This window comes from Leucoraja erinacea, chromosome 12 (assembly GCF_028641065.1).
Source record: "Leucoraja erinacea ecotype New England chromosome 12, Leri_hhj_1, whole genome shotgun sequence".
Taxonomy (NCBI): domain Eukaryota; kingdom Metazoa; phylum Chordata; class Chondrichthyes; order Rajiformes; family Rajidae; genus Leucoraja; species Leucoraja erinaceus.
Window position 1 is genome coordinate 13753118 of NC_073388.1, and position 21670 is coordinate 13774787.

At 44.1% G+C, this 21670-nt stretch overlaps 2 protein-coding genes across 2 annotated transcripts in view; both read right to left on the reverse strand.

Moving 5' to 3' along the window:
• LOC129702082 (ras-related protein Rab-38-like) overlaps positions 1 to 13731 on the reverse strand; it is a 28236-nt gene extending 14505 nt beyond the window's left edge. Inside the window, exon 1 of the mRNA XM_055643625.1 lies at positions 12832 to 13731. Coding sequence (XP_055499600.1) covers positions 12832 to 13033 — 202 coding nt within the window. The 5' untranslated portion in view covers positions 13034 to 13731. The remainder of the gene's footprint in view (positions 1 to 12831) is intronic.
• A 4045-nt stretch (positions 13732 to 17776) lies between these two features.
• The window catches only part of zgc:92429 (uncharacterized protein LOC445063 homolog), a 29045-nt gene continuing 25151 nt past the window's right edge, over positions 17777 to 21670 (reverse strand). The window contains exons 10-11 of the mRNA XM_055643622.1: positions 20141 to 20203; positions 17777 to 18290 (exon numbers count right to left, since the gene is read on the reverse strand). Coding sequence (XP_055499597.1) covers positions 17994 to 18290; positions 20141 to 20203 — 360 coding nt within the window. The 3' untranslated portion in view covers positions 17777 to 17993. The remainder of the gene's footprint in view (positions 18291 to 20140; positions 20204 to 21670) is intronic.

Sequence of the window (21670 nt, forward strand, 5' to 3'; positions counted from 1 at the left end):
TTAGTTTTCTTCACTGCCTGCTGTACCTTCATGCTTACTTTCAGTGACGGATGTACAAGCACACCCAGGTCTCGTTGCACGTCCCCTTTTCCTAATACGACACCATTCAGATAATAAACCTGCCTTCCTGTTCTTGCCTGACATTTATCCACATTATATTGCATCTTTTATGCATCTGCCCACTCACCCAACCTATCCAAGTCACCCTCCAGCCTCATAGCACCCTCATCGCAGCTCACATTGCCACTCAGCATTGTGCATTCCGCAAACTTGGAGATGTCACATTTAATTCCCTCGTCTAAATCGTTAATATATATACATATTGTAAATAACTGGGGTCCCAGCACCGAGCCTTGCGGCACCCCTCTAGTCACTGTCTGCCATTCTGAAGAGGACCTGTTAATTCCTACTCTTTGCTTCCTGTCTGCCAACCAGTTCTCTATCCATGCCAATACCCTACACTCTAATTTTGCACACTGATCTTGTGTGGGACCTTGTCAAAGGCTGTTTGAAAGTCCAGATACACCACACCCACTGGCTCTCCCGTATCCATTCTACTTGTTACTGTCACAAGGCTACAGTGTAGCCACTTGAAAGAAGGTTGCAATTATTGGAGAGGATGGTCCAATCCAAAGTATGCGCCCGAATCCATACCCAGAACAAGAGATTCATCAAATCCATTGTAAATTGTTCAAGTGGTATCTGACATTCAAGGTATTAGAGATGATGACACTGGGGGGGGGGAAGCAGAGGGGAGCAACAGAGGTCAGTCTGGGCTAGGTACAGCAATCTATTTCAGTCTTACCCCGGCTCAAACTTGTTCTGGTACATTGAAGGCTGCATTCATGCAGAACATCACTACCAATGCCAATTTCCACCCGGCCCTCTTCCCTTCCTGGATCCATCTCCATCTCACGAGGATTAGCTGCTAACATCCATTATCCACAAGAACAGCGACCATTGACTACTTTTCAATTGCACCCGACCTCCTGTAATAATGGTACTATTTTCCCGGTTTCCTCATCAACTTATTTGCTCCAATGGGGCTGCACATTGGTTCCTCCGAATTGCTGTGAGCAGTTGTTCTCCCTCTATCAGTGCCAACAAATCCCCTTCTACATCTCATCTCCTTCCCACGTTCCTTCTCTCACCCCCTCATCTCAAAGACAGAACAAGGATCAAGCTCCTCTGGTTCTCTGCTTCTACCCCACCAGCCTCCATATTGAATGGATGACCATCTGCAATTGCCACCATCTTCAAAGAGATGTCAACTCTAGCCACACCTTCCCCTCCTCCTCTTCAGCATTTTGCAGGGACAGCAGTGACTGCCATCCAGGACTTCCTGGTCTAGTATTCCATTCCTATCAATAACCCTCCTCCTTACAGCACTTTCCCTTGCAACTATAGCCGATGGAACACTCATCTACCCAGTAAATCCACCAGGTGGCGCTGTGATGGCAGCATTGTCTACAGTCTGTCTGTCCTTTTATCTCTTTTGTTATTTTTAGTGTGGTTTAAAATTTTGTGTTAATGTTTCTCTAGTTTGTTTTATGCAAGGGGAGGGGGAGAGGGCCAGGGGAAACTTTGCTTCAATCTCTTACGTTGCCGGAGATGCAATTGTTTTCCAGGTCGTATCTCCAGTCGCTCTGTCGCCTAACATCATGGAGCTGGAAAACTTGCTCGGGACTGGCCGAGCCCCACCGCGGGGCGTGGACTTGCCATTGGAGCAGATTCCTTGCCTGGGATCGATGCTCCAACTGATGCCTTCAACATCGGGGAGATTGCAATCTCCAGAGAGACCGAGTCGGGAGCTCCAAGGTGGCTGAAGATTTCAACTAGCCCCGACTCTGGGTCGATTGCCCAGCGCGGGGAGCCCCCGATGCAGGAGCTTGATCTCCCCGACACAGAGGGCCTGCCACCGGCTACGGTAGTCAAGATCGTCCAGTCAACAGAAGGCTCGAAGCCCCCGACCGAAGGAGAACAAAGGAGGGAAGAGATCAAACTTTTTTTCGCCTTCCATCACAGTGAGGAATGTGGAGGAGTCACTATGGTGGATGTTTATGTTAAAATATATTTTGGTGTTCTGTTGCTTTATTAGTATGACTGTATGGCAAACCAAATTCCTCGTATGTTGCAAAACATACTTGGCTAATAAAGTAAAGTATGAGTACCTCTTCGCCTCTTCCCTCCCACCATCCAGCGGGGAGCGACTCTTTCTAGGCAAAGCCTCGGTTCACTTGTTCCAATCTAGTGCAAGGCATTTCGTATTCACAATGCAGTCTCTTCTACATTGAAGAAACCCAGTGCAGATTGGAAAATTGCTTGTGAACACCCCCGCTCAGGTCACAGGGCTGACCAAGCAACTTGCTGCCCAGTACTTTAATGTCTCATCCCATTCCTACTCTGACCCATTGGTCCGACTTCCTGTGCTGTGTCAACAATGCTCAAACTAGGGGAATAGCACCGAATCTTCTGCCTGGGCAAATTGCAACCTACTGGACTTCTATGGAATTCTATAACTTTGTCTGCAGCAGTTACCCATTTACGACATTGATTCAGCTGGTTTTCCCCTCCTCACTAGGCATGGAGAACATGTTCATCCTGACCTCCCACTCTGTATTTCCCACTTCATGTTTACACCCTCAGTTGCCATTCACTCATTGACCTGACAACTTGGTTTACAACTTATTCTCATGGTCACCCCTTGGGTTTACCTGATCAGTGACCCTCCATGCAGCTTTACAAACCTTTATCTCCTTGGCAGTTCTGGCAAAGTCTCCAACTTTCTCTTCCCACAGATACAACCCAACTTCAAGTATTTCCACCATTTCCTGTTGTTTTTGAAGTTGGGTTTGGAGTTCTCCTCTTAGAGCTCAATTTCTAACACACTGGAGAGAACCATTGTGAAAGCTGGCTTAAGGCTCTAGAATTTAGAAGATTGAGAGGGGATCTTATAGAAACTTACAAAATTCTTAAGGGGTTGGACAGGCTAGATGCAGGATGATTGTTCCCGATGTTGGGGAAGACCAGGACAAGGGGTCACAGCTTAAGGATAAGGGGGAAATCCTTTAAAACCGAGATGAGAAGAACTTTTTTCACACAGAGAGTGGTGAATCTCTGGAACTCTCTGCCACAGAGGGTAGTTGAGGCCAGTTCATTGGCTATATTTAAGAGGGAGTTAGATGTGGCTCTTGTGGCTAATGGGGATCAAAGGGTATGGAGAGAAGGCAGGTACGGGATACTGAGTTGGATGATCAGCCATGATCATATTGAATGGCGGTGCAGGCTCGAAGGGCCGAATGGCCTACTCCTGCACCTAATTTCTATGTTTCTAAGGCAGGCACAAGATAATGTGTCCTGTGGAATGTGATCCAGTAAACATTAAGAACAAAGCCACCAATAGTGAAGTTGAAATAGCCCGATATAATTTTACAAAAGGTTTACACATCACGGACACCAAAACTAAAACCCAATGCGCTCCGAAGCATTGAAGAACAGCTTTGCCCTTAGTCCTTGAGCTGCAAGAGTCATTGTCCCAATTGCAAGTTCATAATTTGACTATCTCTGTGTGTGTGTAGTTTTAGATCGCAAGCAGCAACCTTGGTCCTCTCACAAAACTAAAGCAATCTCAAGTTTGAAATATTTACACAAAACTAGTTCCGGAGGCTCAATTGTGAGATCCACGATCATTCTACTGCATCATTAGACACCACACAACTGTAAAAGTTAAATGCAACATTCATTTCCAAACTGAAATTAAAGTTGAAATTAGCTTTGAAGATTTAAATAATGATGCCCTTGTTAACCGTTCTTCCTTTCCCACCTGACATTTCATTTAAATTGGTATTAAAAAGTGCCTGTACTTTCACTTTGGCTGCAGAATCAATTTTCCCCAGAGAGTCACTTCAGATTGGAGACCGCTGACAGTTAAACCCTGACAATTATGTGCAGGCTTGGTCAGGAATACATCGCAAACAGCCCATCAAAATCCAACAACCATTTACACTAATCCTTCATTATTTTTTCCTATTTCCCCCCACATTCTCATCAATCCTAGATGTTTCTCACTTACCTACACACAGGGGCAATCAACCTACCAGCACAGTGGTCCAGCAGTAGAGTTGCTGCCTTACAGCAGCAGAGACCACGGTCCGATCCCGACAGCAGGTGATGTCTGCACGGAATTTGTACATTCTCCCTGCGACTGTGTGGGTTTTCTCCGGGTGGTCCAGTTTCTTCCCGCACTCCCAAAGATGTACAGGTTTGTGGGTTAATAGGCTTTGGTAAAATTGTAAATTGTCCCTAGTGTATAGAACAGTGTTAGTGCATGGCAATAGCTGGTCGGTGTGGACTCAGAGGGCCAAAGGGCCCGTTTCCACGCCGCAGTCTAAAGTCGCATGTAGGAGGAAATTGGAGAACCCAGAGGAAACACGTGTGGTCAGATAGAATGTGCAAGTACCATCTAAAGTATGTTTTATGTTAAATAAATCTTATCCATTCAGGTTCATCAACTTGGCACAGGTATTCCGATAGCCGATACCCACCTCGTCATATACACTTCCTTCCAACGATGGCCACAGGAAGCAAACTCGAGGGAAGAGAACAGCACATGTCTGCAGACAGGGCTTTCTTGACCTCCGCTAGTTACAGGCCTTCAGGGCCTTGAAAGGTGGCAAGGCTGCCCCCCACCTCCACCCCACCCACCAGGTTTACCCACTCACTGGTCACCGCCACCCAAAGGTACAATTCCCCCAAGAGGGAAGAAAATTGTAGAAACTACAATCTAACCTTCCTTCCATTGCCTCCATTTATACCTCATGCTGCCTCGGCAAGGACAACATAATCAAGGACATATCACACCCTGGCCTCTCCCTCTTCTCCCCTCTCCCATCGGAATAGAAATGTGAAAACGCACATCTCCAGATTCAAGGACTGTTTCTTCCCAGCTATTATCAGGCAACTGACTAATCCTACCACAACCAGAGAGCAGTGCTGTGCTATCTAGCTCATTGGTGACCTATGGACTGTCTTTGATTGGACTTTACCTTGCACTAAATATTATTCCCTTATGTACCGATACACTAACTTGCTCAGATGTAATCATGTATTGGCTCTCTGCTGACTGGTTAGCACACAAACTTTTCCCTGTATCTCAGTACACATGGCAATAAACTAAACTTTAAAAGTAATGATAATGACCTTTCATTGCTATGCTGGCAGCCCAACCACTGTTGAGAGTAACACAAGGACTAAAATATCACTGCTCACTGCCATTATAAACCAAGGGTAGACGAAGGTCACACACAGGTTAGATTTTGTACCCTGAAACAGTTTGAAATTAATCATTGTGCAACCTCTTACCTGTAAAAAACTGAAATTCCTTGCAGGATAACGCATTAACTTAAATTGCAATCAGCGCTGAGACACATTTGAAGTGCTTGGTGTTGGTCTAAATGGAAGATTGGCAACAGGATGCCATGCTTGCAAGTCTGTACCATCAATTCCAGGTGTAACAGCTGGCAGGGAATTGCAGGAGTAAAGCCTTTTTCTTTATGCAAACCCGACAATAAACCGGATCCCATTTTGAAATGCGATTTTTCTTTCCCCCCTTGCATCCTGTCTAGCAGAAATCTATTAATCACTATAGTTACCAAGTAATTATCTGCATGGACTTGTTGCTGTATTTTTGAATCTGAAGAAGGGTTTCGACCCAAAACATCGCCCATTCCTTCTCTCCAGAGATGCTGCCTATCCCGCTGAGTTACTCCAGCATTTTGTGGCTGTGTTTTTGAAGTTAAGTCAAGATTACAACTGATGCTGAAAGTGCAATTTCTTAGGTTCAACATCTTCACTGGAGGTCTGGCAAGTGATCAAAACCTTTTTAGAAAAGATTGAAATAAGCCACAGATGCAATTTGCTGTAGGATCCTTTCCACAAAGGCTTGGGAGATTGCAACCTTAAGTAGATAGATTGCAAGATTTGCTTGCAAGTGTTGCAGGTCTAATTGGGTTTTTTTTAAATCAGAAAATACAAAATATCATTAACTCAGCAGGTGGCTTTCAAGATAGTCTTTTATTGCTGCATTGACATTCCATCCATACAATTTGTGGGTGTAGAGAAAAAAAATCAGGGCATTAGCTAAAAATCATATCATCTTCAGTTTCATTTGCAAATACTGTACTAGGCTTGAGCTACTTTAAGATGGGTTGATCTGGAGTGCTAATTTACTTGCAATTTAAGTGTCAATGGTGTCAATGGCCATCTCCAAAAATGAATATTCAGCAGCCAACATCTTGTGGTGGAATTTCAAGCACCATTACCACTTGACAAGAGACTAGAGCTATGGGCAGAATGAATGTTAGAAAAGAAGTGCTAGAGTAACACAGAGTCTGGGAAACTCGTGTTGTGAGCTTACAAAAAACAGAGTTTATGAAGAGGATTGAAGGGTAATTTGAGCAAGCCGACCACATTCCTAGCTACATCCTCATTTAAAAAGCTCAGCACAAGGACTTTATTGCAGCAGTATGAAATATTCAGACACCAGTGTGTGTGTATACAAGATCATATTTAGGAACCAAATTTAACATTTTTAGACCAGGAAAACTCCCAGAATTATTTTGAAAAGTGTTAAATTTTTGTTTCAGTTTTGACAAGTCAAACTGAAACAGAAATGATTCAGGGCATCAAAACCACTCAAATTTCTGTAGTGTTAGATTTTCACATTTAATGCACTTTGTGTGAAAGTCATATGTAAAAAGTAAACTTGCACAAGCAAGTGTCAATCTTCCATCAGTGGTTTAGAAACTAGATATCGTTTCTTGGGTCCTTTGTCCCAGCAAGTCACGCCCAGCAATTATGTGCAAACCATAGTTCTACAAGTGGTACTGAATTTTACAAGAGTGGGTTAAACAAATTCACTTCTGATGTTTATTAGCATGCCAGTAGAATGGTGGACAGAAGGTCATTTGAGAAAATAGTATTTAAGAAAGAACTGCAGATACTGGAAAAATCTAAATGCTGGACAAAAATGCTGGAGAAACTCAGTGGGTGAGGCAGCATCTATGGAGAGAAGGAATTTTGGGTTGAGACCCTTCTTCAGAAAATAGTATGTTACACTCTCAAATATGTAGCACAAGGTCAAATCAATTTCAGGTACATTTGGTATAGGATGCCCAATGGGTCTGAGGGACCATTCCCCAGTCAGAGAAGAGGTCAACAATCCAATATTATTGCTGCCATCTTTGTAGTTGTGTTTGTGTAAAGGCTGCCAAATGCATAATTTGACATCAATCAGCACAAATTGCTTTCCTGACGTTTGTTCAAAATATTATTATGTATGGTTTGCTTGAGAAATGAAACACGAGGATCAAAGTTCAACATTACCTAGAATCGACAAAATGCTGGAGTAACCCAACGGGTCAGGTACAATGTCTGGAGAAAAATAGGTGACGTTTTGGGTAGAGACCCATCTTGAGACAGTTTTGACTCGAAGTTACATCGATTCCTTTTCTCCAGAGATGCTGTCAGATCCACTGAGTTACTCCAGCATTTTGTCTACCTTTGGTGGACCCTCTCAGTTAGATCCTTCCTGCACCGTCGGAACCTCACTACCAGCTCACGCTGCCCCCGGGACGGTTGCGGTGGAGAGGAGACGGTTGTTGCACTGAGTTACTCCAGCATTTTGTCTACCTTTGGTGTAAACCAACATCTGCAGATGCTTCCGACACCACTTCAACATCACCGAGCCGGTTGTAGGAGTAAACTTCTCCAACTCATTTCACAAACGAGGACCATCATTGGAAAGGCCTTTTCTACCATGGACAAACAATTTAAGCCACCTTTAAGACTTTCCTCTTGATGGGCCAAGTCAAGTGTTGCCTTGCAATACATTTAGCCTGTGGGCAACACAGCTTGGTGATCTCCAGCTCAAACTAAAATGTCTGACTGAAAGATGGCTCCTGCAAAATGGCTTCTTTTCACACAATATTTTCCTTTCCACAAAGGTATAGCTCAACGTTCTACCATAAGTGCTGATATTCTGCAGAGAACTATAAAAATACTGGGTGAAACAATGCAAGGAAACGGGGGATTTGAGGAAGGAACTGGGATGCTCATTTAAAGAGCTAGCATGGACTTTGATCCAGGGTCACCTGCTGTATTTTATCATTGGTTTCTATAAACTGGGACATAATCAAAGTAACAAGACCGACACTCCACTTAAACTTCACAGATTCAAGTTTTTTTTCCAATCTTCCCAATTAGGCAAGGCCCTATAGATAGCACTTTCCAAGATAGAGGTCATTCAGATAAAGTTAACCAAACAAATTGCTTTATTAAGTTTGAAACAGAGGGACAAAGCATTTCTTTCAGCTGTGCATCCAATTCAGACTCGGGCAGGGAACCTCTCCCGAGACGTTCTGGAAGCTTCTCCCAAAAACCGTTGCAACTGTTCTGAGCACACACCATCCACCACATACTACAATCCTCAGGTCATACCGATACTCAACGTGCATGTACAACAGTTAAAGGGGAATAGTTAACATGTTAGTTTTCTATGGAGCATCTTCTACTGTTCCAATAGTTACCTCTCTCACTACAAATACTTTACTCAAACAACTGCAAGGCAACACCTAGGAAGAGTCTGCATGGACTTATGCCCAATTAAAAATGTTTTTAAATAAGGGACATCAATGCTGATCTAGACCTTAAACAGAGCATTAGAATTGGAAGATATTTGAAATGGATTTAGAACCCCCTTGCCCCCACCCTTTCTACATAAGTGGACACTGATGAGTAGGAGGAGATTCTGTAACCTGGGGCAACAGCAGTCACAGGACTTGTAGCCCATTCACAGCAGCCAAAAACCTCTCCACAGAGTTAGGGTTTTGGAATTTCAGAATCCATTTTAAAATGTATCATGTCCATGCCAGCATCTCCCCAGCTTTCTCAGTTTCAACAGCACGATGACATCAGCCCTTTAATATTTAGCATCGCCTGCTCATTCAAACATGCAATTGAGATGAAGGGACTTCATCTGGCATGAATTCAAACACTACTGCTTATTTGGGTCAGTAATCATATTATTTAAAAAACCCATGTAGAAGCTTATTTAGGCAAGGAACTGCACAAAACAGCGTCTTTCAAGATTTATCTGTGTGACTGGAAACAGTTCTACAATTCAAGCCTTCAAACCATTCCCGCGTCAATGTATACACACAACTACAAAACTAGGTGGAGGGGCAGGAAGTGTGGAGAAAGCAGGGACTCTGCAGAAGGACTTGGACAGGTTGGGAGAGTTGGCATAGAATTTGCAAGTCAAATTGTTAGTAATGCCCGTCCCATGGAAACCTGAACGGAAACCTCTGGAGACTTTGCGCCCCACCCACCCAAGGTTTTTGTGCGGTTCCCGGAGATTGCAGGTAGGGAGACTGACAAAAAAACTCCGGGAACTGCACAGACACATTGAGTGGGTCGCAAAGTCTCCAGAGGTTTCCGTTCAGGTTTCCTAAGTGGGACAGGGGCATAAGGAAGGCAAAGGCAATGCTAGCATTTATTTCAAAAGGATAAGAATACAAAAACAAGAATGCAATGCTGAGACGCTACAATTAACCGGTCAGGCCGCATTTGGAGTATTGAGAGTAATTTTGAGCGCCATATCAAAGGAAGGATGTGCTGGCTCTGGAGAGAGTCCAGCGGTTTACAAGAATGATCCCAGGAATGAGTAGGATAACACATGAGCACTGGGCCTGTACTCACTGGAGTTTAGAAGGATGGTGGTTGTGGTGGGGGTGGGGAGAGAGGAGGTCTCATTGAAACTTACCGAATAGCGAAAGGCTTGGACAGAATGGATGTGCAGAGGATGGTTCCACTAGTGCGGAGTCTAGGACTAGTCGTAGCCTCAGAATTAAAGGACATTCCTTTAGGACGATGAGGAATTTATTTAGTCAGAGGGTGGTAGAGGCCTGGTTAATGGATATTTTAAAGCAGAGATAGATTCTTGATTAGTGTGGGTGGGGTCAACAGTTATGAGGAAAAAGCAGGAGAATGATGTTAGGAGGGCGAGATAGATCAGCCATGGAGTACACGGTGGGCTCCAGTTGCTCAACCATACCTCATGCCTTTGGTTTGGAGAGGATACAAATTCAGACGCAGCACAAAAAGAGATGATCAACCGATTTACTGATCTACTAACCATTAAAGCGCGAAGCTGGAAAGGGTATAGTGAAGATTTATGAAGATGCTGCCAGGACTAGAGGGTCTGAGCTATAGGGAGAAGTTGAATAGGCTCAGACTCTAGGAGGATGAGTGATCTTAGAGGCGTATAAAATTTATGAGAAGAATAGATCAGGTAGATGCACAGTTTCTTACCCAGATGTGGACTAAAAACAGGCAGGTGGGTCTAGTGTAGCTGTGGCATGTTGGCCATTGCAGGCAAGTTTGCCTAAAGGGCCAGTCTCTACACTGTATCACTCTTTGACTCCAAAACTACTTCCTGCCCAAAGTTGACAAATGTCCAAAATATTCTGCTTTTCTCTCCTAAAGAATACTCATGGCATCATATCAGATGCAGGCATTAAACCAACATCACAGCATGATACACACAAATCTAAATGAATGGATGTATTTTCAAAGATAGACAAAGTGCTGGAGCAACTCAACAGGTTAGCCAGCATCTCTGGAGAAAAAAAAAAGGATGGCTGTTTTTTTGGGTTGGGACCATTTTTCAGTCCAAAACTGACACATCACCCATCATTACCACAGAGAAGTTGCTGACCCACTGAGTTACTCCAGCACTTTGTGTCTATCTTCAGTATAAACCAGCATCTGCAGTTACTTTCTACACAGCTGTATTTTGAGACCATTTCATCACAATACTAATCCAGTTACAGTTCGGTTCCAGAATACATTCCAAGTGTGTGTTTAACAGCAAAATAAAACTTCCAATACAGAGCCAAGGACACAGTCTCATCTGACGGGTCCCAACTCAAAATGGCACCCATCCATCCCCGCCACAGATGCTGCCTGACCCACCGAGTTACTCCAGCACTTTGTATTTTACACACCATGCTGTCCATAACTAGGCAGCAATGATGAAAGACAATCGAGTGGATGACACCAAGAAGCTTTTCCAAGGACATCTTGAATGGCAGCAGCAAAAAGGCTAAGGAAAGGCTGAAACATTTGTAACCAATCCCAGCTCAAACAGCTGTGTACAAGAAGGAACTGGAGATAATGAACAATAGGTGCAGGAGTAGGCCATTCGGCCCTTCAAGCCAGAACCGCCATTCAATGTGATCGTGGCTGATCGTCCCCAATCAGTACCCCGTTCCTGCCTTCTCCCCATATCCCCTGACTCCTCTATCTTTAAGAGCCCTATCTAGCTCTCTTGAAAGTATCCAGAGAACCGGCTTCCATCGCCCTCCGAGGCAGAAGATTCCAGAAACTCACAACTCTGTGTGAAAAAGCGTTTCCTCATCTCTGTTCTAAATGGCTTACCCCTTATTCTTAAACTGTGGCCCCTGGTTCTAGACTCCCCCAACATCGTGAACATGATTCCTGCCTTTAGCATGTCCAAACCGTTAATAATCTTATATGTTTTAATAAGATACCCTCTCATCCTTCTAAACTCCAGAGTGTACAAGCCCAGCCGCTCAATTCTCTCAGCATATGACAGTCCCGCCATCCTAGGAATTAACCTTGTAAAGATAGACAAAAAAAAAAGCTGGAGTAACTCAGCAAGTCAGGCAACATCTCTGGAGAAAAGGAATAGCAACCTTTCGGGTCGAGACCCTTCTTTAGACCGAGTCAGGGGAGAGGGAAACTAACAGTACGAAAACACACAGAACAAATCAGAACCAGCACTGATAACCAAAGAACAGTTGGAGCCCTCCCTCAGTGGTCCAATATTGGCAATGGAAGAGGCGAGAACAGAGGAATACAAACAGTGAATCTAGCAGGATGACGAGGGTGGGGGAGGAACAGAAAGAGGTGTAATGCAATGGTTACTTGAAATTAAAAATACTAATATTCATTCAGCTGGGTTGGAAGCCAGCCAAACAAAATATGAGGTGCTGTTCCCCCAATTTGAGTGTGGCCTCACTCCGACAGTGGAGGAGCCCCAGAACAGAAAGGCCAGTGTGGGAATGGGAAGGAGAGTTAAAATGCCAAAACACAAAACGTCGCGTATTTATTTTCTCCAGATGCAGTGCCTGACCCGCTGAATTACTCCAGCACACGGTTTCCATGGAACAGCTGCGCGGTTGCGCCTACCTATCTTCCTCCAGACAGTAGAAACCAGAGCACTTCACGTGATGTAGACCGTCTGAGATGTCTGGAGATTTGTGGTTCCCAGTCCGGACAACATCCCAGTTGCAACAGGCAGCCCGGAACGAGCCACAACTTTAACCCGAACATTAATACCTAGCCGTGCTGACAATTGCCCAAGTATGTCTTGTATTCAAGAAAGAGAGGAGGGGGAGGGGGGGGAGGAGGGTGAAAGGGAGGGAGGGAGTCAACAATCATGAGGAAACAAGCCATGGATGTCCGAGCCTTGAAGCCCCAGCTCACCGCTAACTCTATGCTTAATGCTCAGAGAAGGGACACATTTCATAAGTAACGACTGTGGTCACAACCCAGGTTTTACAATGTGGTTTAGATTGGGGGCGATAATACATAACATTTGCCAGACGAGACGAGTGTCACTCGTTACAACAATAAAAATAATATTGGAATTAATAATTCAAGGAGAATTACCCAACTTTAAATTTACAAAATTGTATGAAATCACACACAGTTGGTTACTCCGCGCCGTTAGCGCTGCCTGGCTCGTACCTGCAATATCCCAAAGCTGCAATCTTACCACCGTGTCTTCCTCCCAATTCAGCACCTTTAGGGCGAAGTCCACCCCAATGGTGGCCCTGTAGTGTTGGGAGAAGATCTGGTGGACGTAGCGCTTAATGATGCTGGTCTTCCCAACGCCCAGGTCCCCAATCACCAAGACCTTGAACAGATATTCTCTCTGCGCTTTCTCCATTGATGCCGCGGCCAGTCTCCCCGCTACGCCTGCCACTCGCTCTCTTTAGACACTCGACACTGTAAACTATTCTACTCGCTCCCTTTAGGGACTCTTTACTTTAAACTAGTCTCGAAACAAACTTCTTACTCGCTATCTAATTGCGGCGCATGCTCTCTATCGCGCATGTATAATTCCCAGAACATCTCTCTCTCTCTGGCCTCTTCCCACTCTAAACTATTTAAAAGGGAAACTGCTTTAGCCAACGCCTGTCTCTCCGCTTCAATTTGCCTGCAACAGTTACACGTGCGTTGCGCACTCGTTATCTGCCCGATGAGCCGCTGATCCTTGAGTACGAGTAAGTAGAACCTAAATAAAAAGGATGTTTTAATATATTTTTGTATAACAGCGTGGAGAGAGGTCATTCGGCCCAACTCGCCCACACCGACCAACATGTCCCATTTACACTACTCACCTGCATAGAAACATAGAAAATAGGTGCAGGAGTAGGCCATTCGGCCCTTCGAGCCTGCACCGCCATTCAATATGATCATGGCTGATCATCCAACTCAGTATCCTGTACCTGCCTTCTCTCCATACCCCCTGATCCCTCTAGCCACAAGGGCCACATCGAACTCCCTCTTAAATATAGCCAATGAACTGGCCTCAACTACCTTCTGTGGCAGAGAATTCCAGAGATTCACCAGTCTCTGTGTGAAAAATGTTTATCTCATCTCGGTCCTAAAAGATTTCCCCCTTATCCTTAAACTGTGATCCCTTGTTCTGGACTTCCCCAACATCGTGGAAAATCGGGGGGGGGGGGGGGGGGGGGGGGGCCTTAAGAATACTAAGCCATTTAAGACTGAGATGAGAAAACAACTTTTCCAGCCAGAGTTGTGAATCTGTGGAATTCTCTGTCACAGAAGGCAGTGAGGGCCAATTCACTGGATGTTTTCAAGAGAGTTAGATTTAGCTCTTAGGCCTAATGGAATCAAGTGATATGGGGAGAAAGCAAGAACATGGTACTGGCTCTGGATGATCAGCCATAATCATATTGAAGGGTGGTGCTGGCTTGAAGGGCTGAATGGCCTCCTCCTGCACATATTTTCTATGTTTCTAAACCTATCCTGTCCATGTACCTGTCTAGATGTTTCTTAAACTTTGCAATAGTACATAAGTCATGTGATGTGAGTAGAATTGGGCCATTTGGCCCGTCAAGTCTACTCCATTATTCAATCATGATTGATCTATCTCTCCCTCCTAATCCCATGCTTCCGCCTTCTCCCCATAAACTCTGACACGTGTACTAATCAAAAACCTGCTTCCACAATCTTCTCTAGCAACTCGTTCCATACACCCACCACCCTTTGTGTAAAGAACCCCCCCACCCCCAACCTGCCCCATCCCATACCACCTTAAACCCATGTCCTTTGGTTCTTGGTTCCCCTATTCTGGGCAAGAGACTCTGTGACTTTACCCAATCTATTCCTCTCATGATTTTGTACATTTCTATAAGATCATCCCTCATCCTGCACTCCAAGCAATAGAATCAGCCTGCTCAACCCCTCCCTATAACTCAGGCCCTTGAGTCCTGGCAACATCCTCGTAATTCTTCTCTGCACCCTTTCCAGCTTGACAACATCTTTCTTATAACACGGTGCCCAAAATTGAACACAATACTCTAATCGTGAATCTGTACAATTTTATTGCCACAGACGGCTGTGGAGGCCAAGTCATTGGGTATTTTTAAGGTGCAGATTGACATATCATTGAGTAGTAAGTGAGTCAGGGGTTATGGGGGAGAAGGAAGCAGAATGGGGTTGAGAGGAATAGATAGATCAGCCGTGATTGAATGACAGGGTAGACATGAAGGGCTGAATGGCCTAATTCTGTTCCTTTCACTCATTAACTTGTATTTATTTGTGTTAATTGGCCTGTAAAGCTGCAGCAAGTTATAATGTCATTGTTCTATTGCTAGTACATATGACATTTAAATATTGACTCTTGAAGCCACAAAACAAATATCAATACCTCGCCTTTCCTTGGACCCATTGCAACTCCCTGGCTTTACTGTTGACGTTGATCACATCCGATCTCAGCTGCACTTTCCACAATAACATCACTCACAGGGCTGTCAACATCTTGAAGATGATTTATTGTTTCCAAGCATCGGTCAGGAGGGGCTTGCTGACAAACTTTGATATGTCTAACATTGGTTTGGAAAATCTAAATCTGCCTTATGACCAAGAGAAATTACAATTAAAACACAAAGTGTTTGTGTTATAACTCCAGGAAAAGCGCTCAACTAAGAAAGCCAAGCCCAAAGCCAAAGTATTATCTAATTATCGAACTAAATATACAAACTTACAATAAGTAAATCCATATGCAAAAAACAGCTACCTGCATATTAACTCGCTCTTTAAAAAAAAAACGAATCCTGTAGATGCAAGTATATCGTTGGGGTTATCAAGTGGGCACCCTCGTTGAGTCAGGCACACAACAGCTCGGGAAAGCTCAATAGTTGGTCTCGGAGACAGAGGAACAGCCGGGTATGCAGCAGGTTCTCGAAAGGAAAGTGGCAAACTAGATATTTTGTGTGTTGTCTTCAGGTGAGTTGTTTATGGGCATCCTGGACAGGACTTGATTCTTTTCCTCCTTTGGTCTCTTTTCCTCCTCAGTTGGGGAGTGTGATGCTGGTAGCCAGGGCTGAGCTGTCAATGGGGTGGGGGGGGGGGGGGGGGGGGTCTGGTGCAAGGTGCCACAGAGCGTAACTAATTTATATTGGAGTACGTACACCAAGCAGCTTGAGCATTGTATCAGCATGGCAGTGGCCCACTGCATCGCATGGTGTACCACCCATGTGCACGAGGGTTATGGGCATGTCCCACTTGGATGATTTTTCAGGCGACTGTTAAGTTGCCGGCAGTCGCCTGAAAAAACGGCGATTGGAACGGTGACTGTCAGAGTGGAACACACACACACGCACGCACACACTAATACTATCCTACACACACACACACACACACAAATACTATCACACACACACACACAAATACTATCCTACACACACACACACACACACACACACACACACACACACACACACACAAATACTATCCTACACACACACACACACACACACACACACAATATACTATCCTACACACACACACACACACACACAAATACTATCCTACACACACACACACACACACACACACACACACACACACACACACACACACACACACACACACACACACACACACACACACACACACACACACACACACACACACACCTTCCTTCACCAGCCGGTTATATAGGCGGGGGGGGACCACTGTCTGAGTGAAATTCACACGGTACGATAGACACACACCGCGATGAACAGGAAGGTTGGCGCTGTAATTAAGACGGTGAAAGCACAGTGTACGGTAAGGGCCACGTAAGTCCTTTAAAGGAGAGGGGGAAAGGGGTGGGAAGAAGGAGTGGAGACAACTTTTAAGAAGCAGAGATACACGGGTGTGAAGCTCGGCAGACATTAACATTACCGGTCGGTTATCCTTGGTACTGAAAACTACTGCTTATGTTTTTTTTTCCAATGAGCCAATGAAATTGACCGGTCAGCACTGGCTACAACTTACGAGAACCTACGACCTCCTGGCGACCCACCCACGGCACGAGAATTCTGGCTACTCGGTATGAAAAAGTTCAGAACAAATCAGAGCCGGCACAGATGACCAAGGAAAGGTGGAGCCCACAATGATTCACTGTTGGCTGTGAAAGAGGTGATAATAAAAGCAAGCTCAATGCCAGCATTTATTTCAAGAGGGCTTGTATACAAAAACAGGGATGTAATATTGAGGCTCTATTAGGCGCTGGTAAGGGCACATTTGGAATATTGTGAGCAATTTTGGGCAGCATATCTGAGGAAGGATGTGCTGGCTCTGGAGAGGGTACAGAGGTTCACAAGAATGATCGCAGGAATGAGTAGGTTCACATATGATGAGCATTTGTCGGCACTGGGCCTGTACCCGCTGGTGTTTAGAGGAATGAGGGGGGACCTCATTGAAACATACAGAATAATGAAAGGCTTGGATTGAGTGGAAGGTTACACAAAAAAGCTGGAGAAACTCAGCGGGTGCAGCAGCATCTATGGAGCGAAGGAAATAGGCAACGTTTCGGGCCGAAACCATAGGATGTTTCCACCATCATAGAGTTTTGATCTTTGGTTTCCACTAGGGGGAGAGTCTAGGACATAGATTCTGAATTAAAGGTCGTTCTTTTAGGAAGGAGATGAAGAAAAATGTATTTAGTCAGCAGGTGGTGAATCTGTGGAATTCTTTGCCACAGAAGGCTGTGGAGGCCAAGTCAGTGGATATTTTTTTTTAAGGCAGAGTTAGATTAGTACAGGTGCCAGAATTAATGGGGAGAAGGCAGGAGAATGGGGTTAGGAGAGATAGATCAGCCGTGATTGAATGGCGGAGTGGACTTGATTGGCTGAATGGCCTAATTCTACTCCTATTACTTATGACCTTATAATGAAGGGATATTTGGGTGTGAACAGTGGAATGAGCAGAATGACAAGGGTAGTGGGAGAGGCAGAGAAAGAGAGGGAATGCAGGGGCTCCCTGAAATTAGAGAAATCAATATTCTGACTGCTGGGTTGTATGCTGCCCAAGCAAAATATGAGGTGCTGACAGTGGAGGAGGCCCAGGACAGAAAGGTCTCTATGGGAATTCAGTATTGAAAACTTAGTCAGAGTATGGTCAATCTTCGTTTATTTGCATATTTTATTTTTCTTTACATTCTTCAAATATTCTAATTTTCAGAGAATAATCCACACTGCAAGCTGTATTTCAAGCTGACTAAAGATAATCACATGGGCAGTATCAGAAAAGTTAAACCGCATAAAATTGCAGTACTTTGGTGTATAACGTGGTTGTATCGTGAATGCTGCTACCCAACGTCTAAAAAATCATCAATCAAAATCTTCATCGTCGGTATCAGATAGTCTTAAACTATCATCAGACTCATCGTCTTCTAGAGGTGGTGGTTCATCTCCCAAAAACATTTCCTGGGCTAACGGTTTATTTTCCTTTGCTTTCTCTTCTTTTTGGATTTCTTCTTTCTGTTCTTTCTCTCTCGTTTCATCCTTCCCTTCAACTTTCTGGGGTGGCAGTTCAAATTTGGCCCAGTTGACAGGGTCCCGTTTCTGAAGGTTGATTTCCACTTTGGTTGGGCCCATGTTGACAAAGCTTTTACTTGTGTCTACAACCTGAGGGTGAGAGAGATTTAGATCTGAATTAGTCTTATTTACTGATATAAAATCAGTTGAATCTTCTGGTATTCAGGTATTCAGCGCCTCTACTTCCTGAGAAGATTACGGAGAGTCGGTTTGTTAAGGAGGACTCTCTCTAACTTCTACAGGTGCACAGTAGAGAGCATGCTGACCGGTTGCATTGTGGCTTGGTTCGGCAACTTGAGCGTCCTGGAGAGGAAGAGACTACAAAAAGTAGTAAACACTGCCCAGTCCATCATCTTCCTTCCATCGAGGGGATTTATCGCAGTCGCTGCCTCAAAAAGGCTGGCCGTATCATCAAAGACCCACACCATCATGGCCACACACTCATCTCCCTGCTACCTACAGGTAGAAGGTACAGGAGCCTGAAGACTGCAACAACCAGGTTCAGGAACAGCTACTTCCCCACAGCCATCAGGCTATTAAACCTGATTTGGACAAAACTCTGAACATTAATAATCCATTATCTGTTATTTGCACTTTATCAGTTTATTTATTCATGTGTTTTGTAGTCAATGCCTATTATGTTCTGTTGTGCTGAAGCAAAGCAAGAATTTCATTGTCCTATCAGGGACACATGACAATAAACTCTCTTGTCTTGTCTGGTAAATGATCATCAACCTGAAGCATTAATTCTCCCCCCCCCACGGATGCTTCCTGATCTGCAGAGACCTTCCGCCATTTTTACATTATCTGCAGTACTTTCCCTTCTGATTGTTTATTTTCCCAGACAATTATTTCCCCTGACAATTATTTTCTTCATCTATGCCTTGCTTGATACTTACTCTCAAAACGCTGACACCTGAAGGTTGTCACGTCGACACAAATTCCACAATCAAAAAGAACTTCCAAAAACTTAAAGGGCCTTTAATTTCTATTTCAGCAAAGAGTAAAACTCCAATACCTGCCATCCAATTGTTCAGATTACCCTGATGGTCTGTTATCTGGACCCACTCTCTGGTCCAGTATACGAGGATTGAACTGTCGGGCTGGGTGTGTGTTTGGAGTTGCGGACTGGGCAGGCACGGAAACAGGCCCTTCGGCCCACTGACTCCATGGCGACCAGCGATCCCCGTACACTAGCACTATCCTACACACTAGGGACAGATTACAAATTTGCCAAAGCCAATTAACCTACAAACCCGTACGTCTTTGGAGTGTGGGAGGAAACCGGAGCACCCGGAGAAAAACCATGTGGTCACAGAGAGAACGTACAAACTCCGTACAGACAGCACCCATAGTCAGGATCATGGAAACATAGAAAGTAGGTGGAGGGCCCTTTGAGCCAGGCACCGTCATCCCATATGATCAGGGCTGATCATCCAAAATCAGTACCCCGTTCGAATCTGGGACTCTGGCACTGTAAGGCAGCAACTCTATTCAGTGTCACCGTGCTGTTCTGCATGTATATATCCCACTCCCTTTCAACTCTCTGAGTTCATTGGAAAATGTATTATATTATTATGTAGTATGTAACAAAAGTGAAATAAAGGCATGCGTGGGTAATAATTGGAGACTCATCCAACAGTCTGGAAAATCTGTGAGTCCAGCAACACTCAAGTCTCAATGGTACAAGGACATCGGAATTTCACTGTACATTGAAACCACTTCATAAGAGCACCCTCTGCTGTCCTGTTGCAATTCAATGATAACTCAGACCTTTATCATTGTATTTAATCCATCGAAGGGTCATGTAACAAATAGGCAGAAGTACCTCTTTGCTAGTATCTTTTTTAAAACTTTTTAATCAGAAAGATCATGCCCTATGAGTAGCAGCAGCTATAAAGGACAAGCGAGAACACGGCGTAATCTCAAAAAGTACTTACACCCCATAGGTTTAATGCTTTGTGAAAAACTTTATCCTTTTCAAACACGATGTGGATAGTTAACTGTTAAAGACAAAATACAAAAGGAGTAAATACTACAATTTAGCTGCAGGATGAGAAGTTCAACTTCAGTGCAAATCAATTTTAGTTGAGCATTGATGCTAAAGTCACAGTCAATTAAACGTTTCATAACAGATGTCTCCTATCAGCTGGATCAGTGCATCATATTTATACTGACTTTCCTACACATTAATATTATACATGTGTGAATGGAGTCCCCCGACTATAAACATTATGATACTTGCAACAAGTAGACATCGATATCAACGAGGAATTAATTACTGGCACATCAAGTTATTAGTTAGTTAATTTAGTTTATTGTCATCTGTACAATGAAGGTGAAAACTTTTGTTGCGTGCTAACCAGCCCGTGGAAAGACTATACATGATTACAATCGAGCCGTCTACAATGTACAGATGTGTGATAAAGGGAATATCGGGGGAAAAGAGAAGAGGTATTAGCATAATTCTAAAAGAAGTACTGATTCAGACGGATGCTAGGAGCTGGTACAGGTCTACAACAGGGCACAAGCCTTTCACTTTCTGCAGCTCACTGGGTCCCAGACAGTGGATGCAACGGTGGGATCAATGTTGAATTAGGTCCTAACAATCTTTTCTCCGCGGTTTTGCATCTTCCAAGATATGTTACATCTGCACCATTTCCAACAACCAGAGTAGAGTGGGCAAGTTTCCATGCTATCGGGTAACCAAAACATACTATCTCCAACCTCATCCACCATCCACCTCGGACCATCCAGAGGAGGTTTACAAAAATGATCAAAGTAATGAGTAGGTTAACGCATGATCAGCGTTTGACGGCACTGGGCCTATATTCGCTGCAGTTCAGAAGAATGAGGGGGGATCTCATTGAAACGTACAGAACAGTGAAAGGCTTGGATAGAGTCGATGTGCAGTGGATGTTTCCACTAGTGGGAGAGTCTCGGACTAGAGGTCACAGCCTCAGAATTAAAGGACGTTCTTTTATGAAGGAGATGAGGAGGAATGTCTTAAGATTTAGATTTTGATTAGCACGGGTGTCTGAGGTTATGGGGCGAAGACAGGAGAATTAGGTTAGGGGGGAGAGATAGATCAGTCGTGATTGAATGGCGGAGTAGACTTGATGGGCAAAACGGCCTAATTCTATGATCTCTTATGATCTTTACTGGGCTTTACCTTGCACAAAACATTATTCCCTTTATCCTGTATCTGGACGGCTAGATTGTAATCATGTATAGCCTTTCCGTTGACTAGATAGCACACAATTAAAAAAAGCTTTACACTATACCTCAATACACGTGATAATAAGCTAATGTATAAAACTAAACAAAACAACATCATAATGTTCCTACAGTATCTTTTCATTTGAATAGCTATCATCAAATTATTTGAAAAACATAGAAATTAGGTGCAGGAGTAGGCCATTCGGCCCTTCGAGCCTGCACCGCCATTCAATATGATCATGGCTGATCAT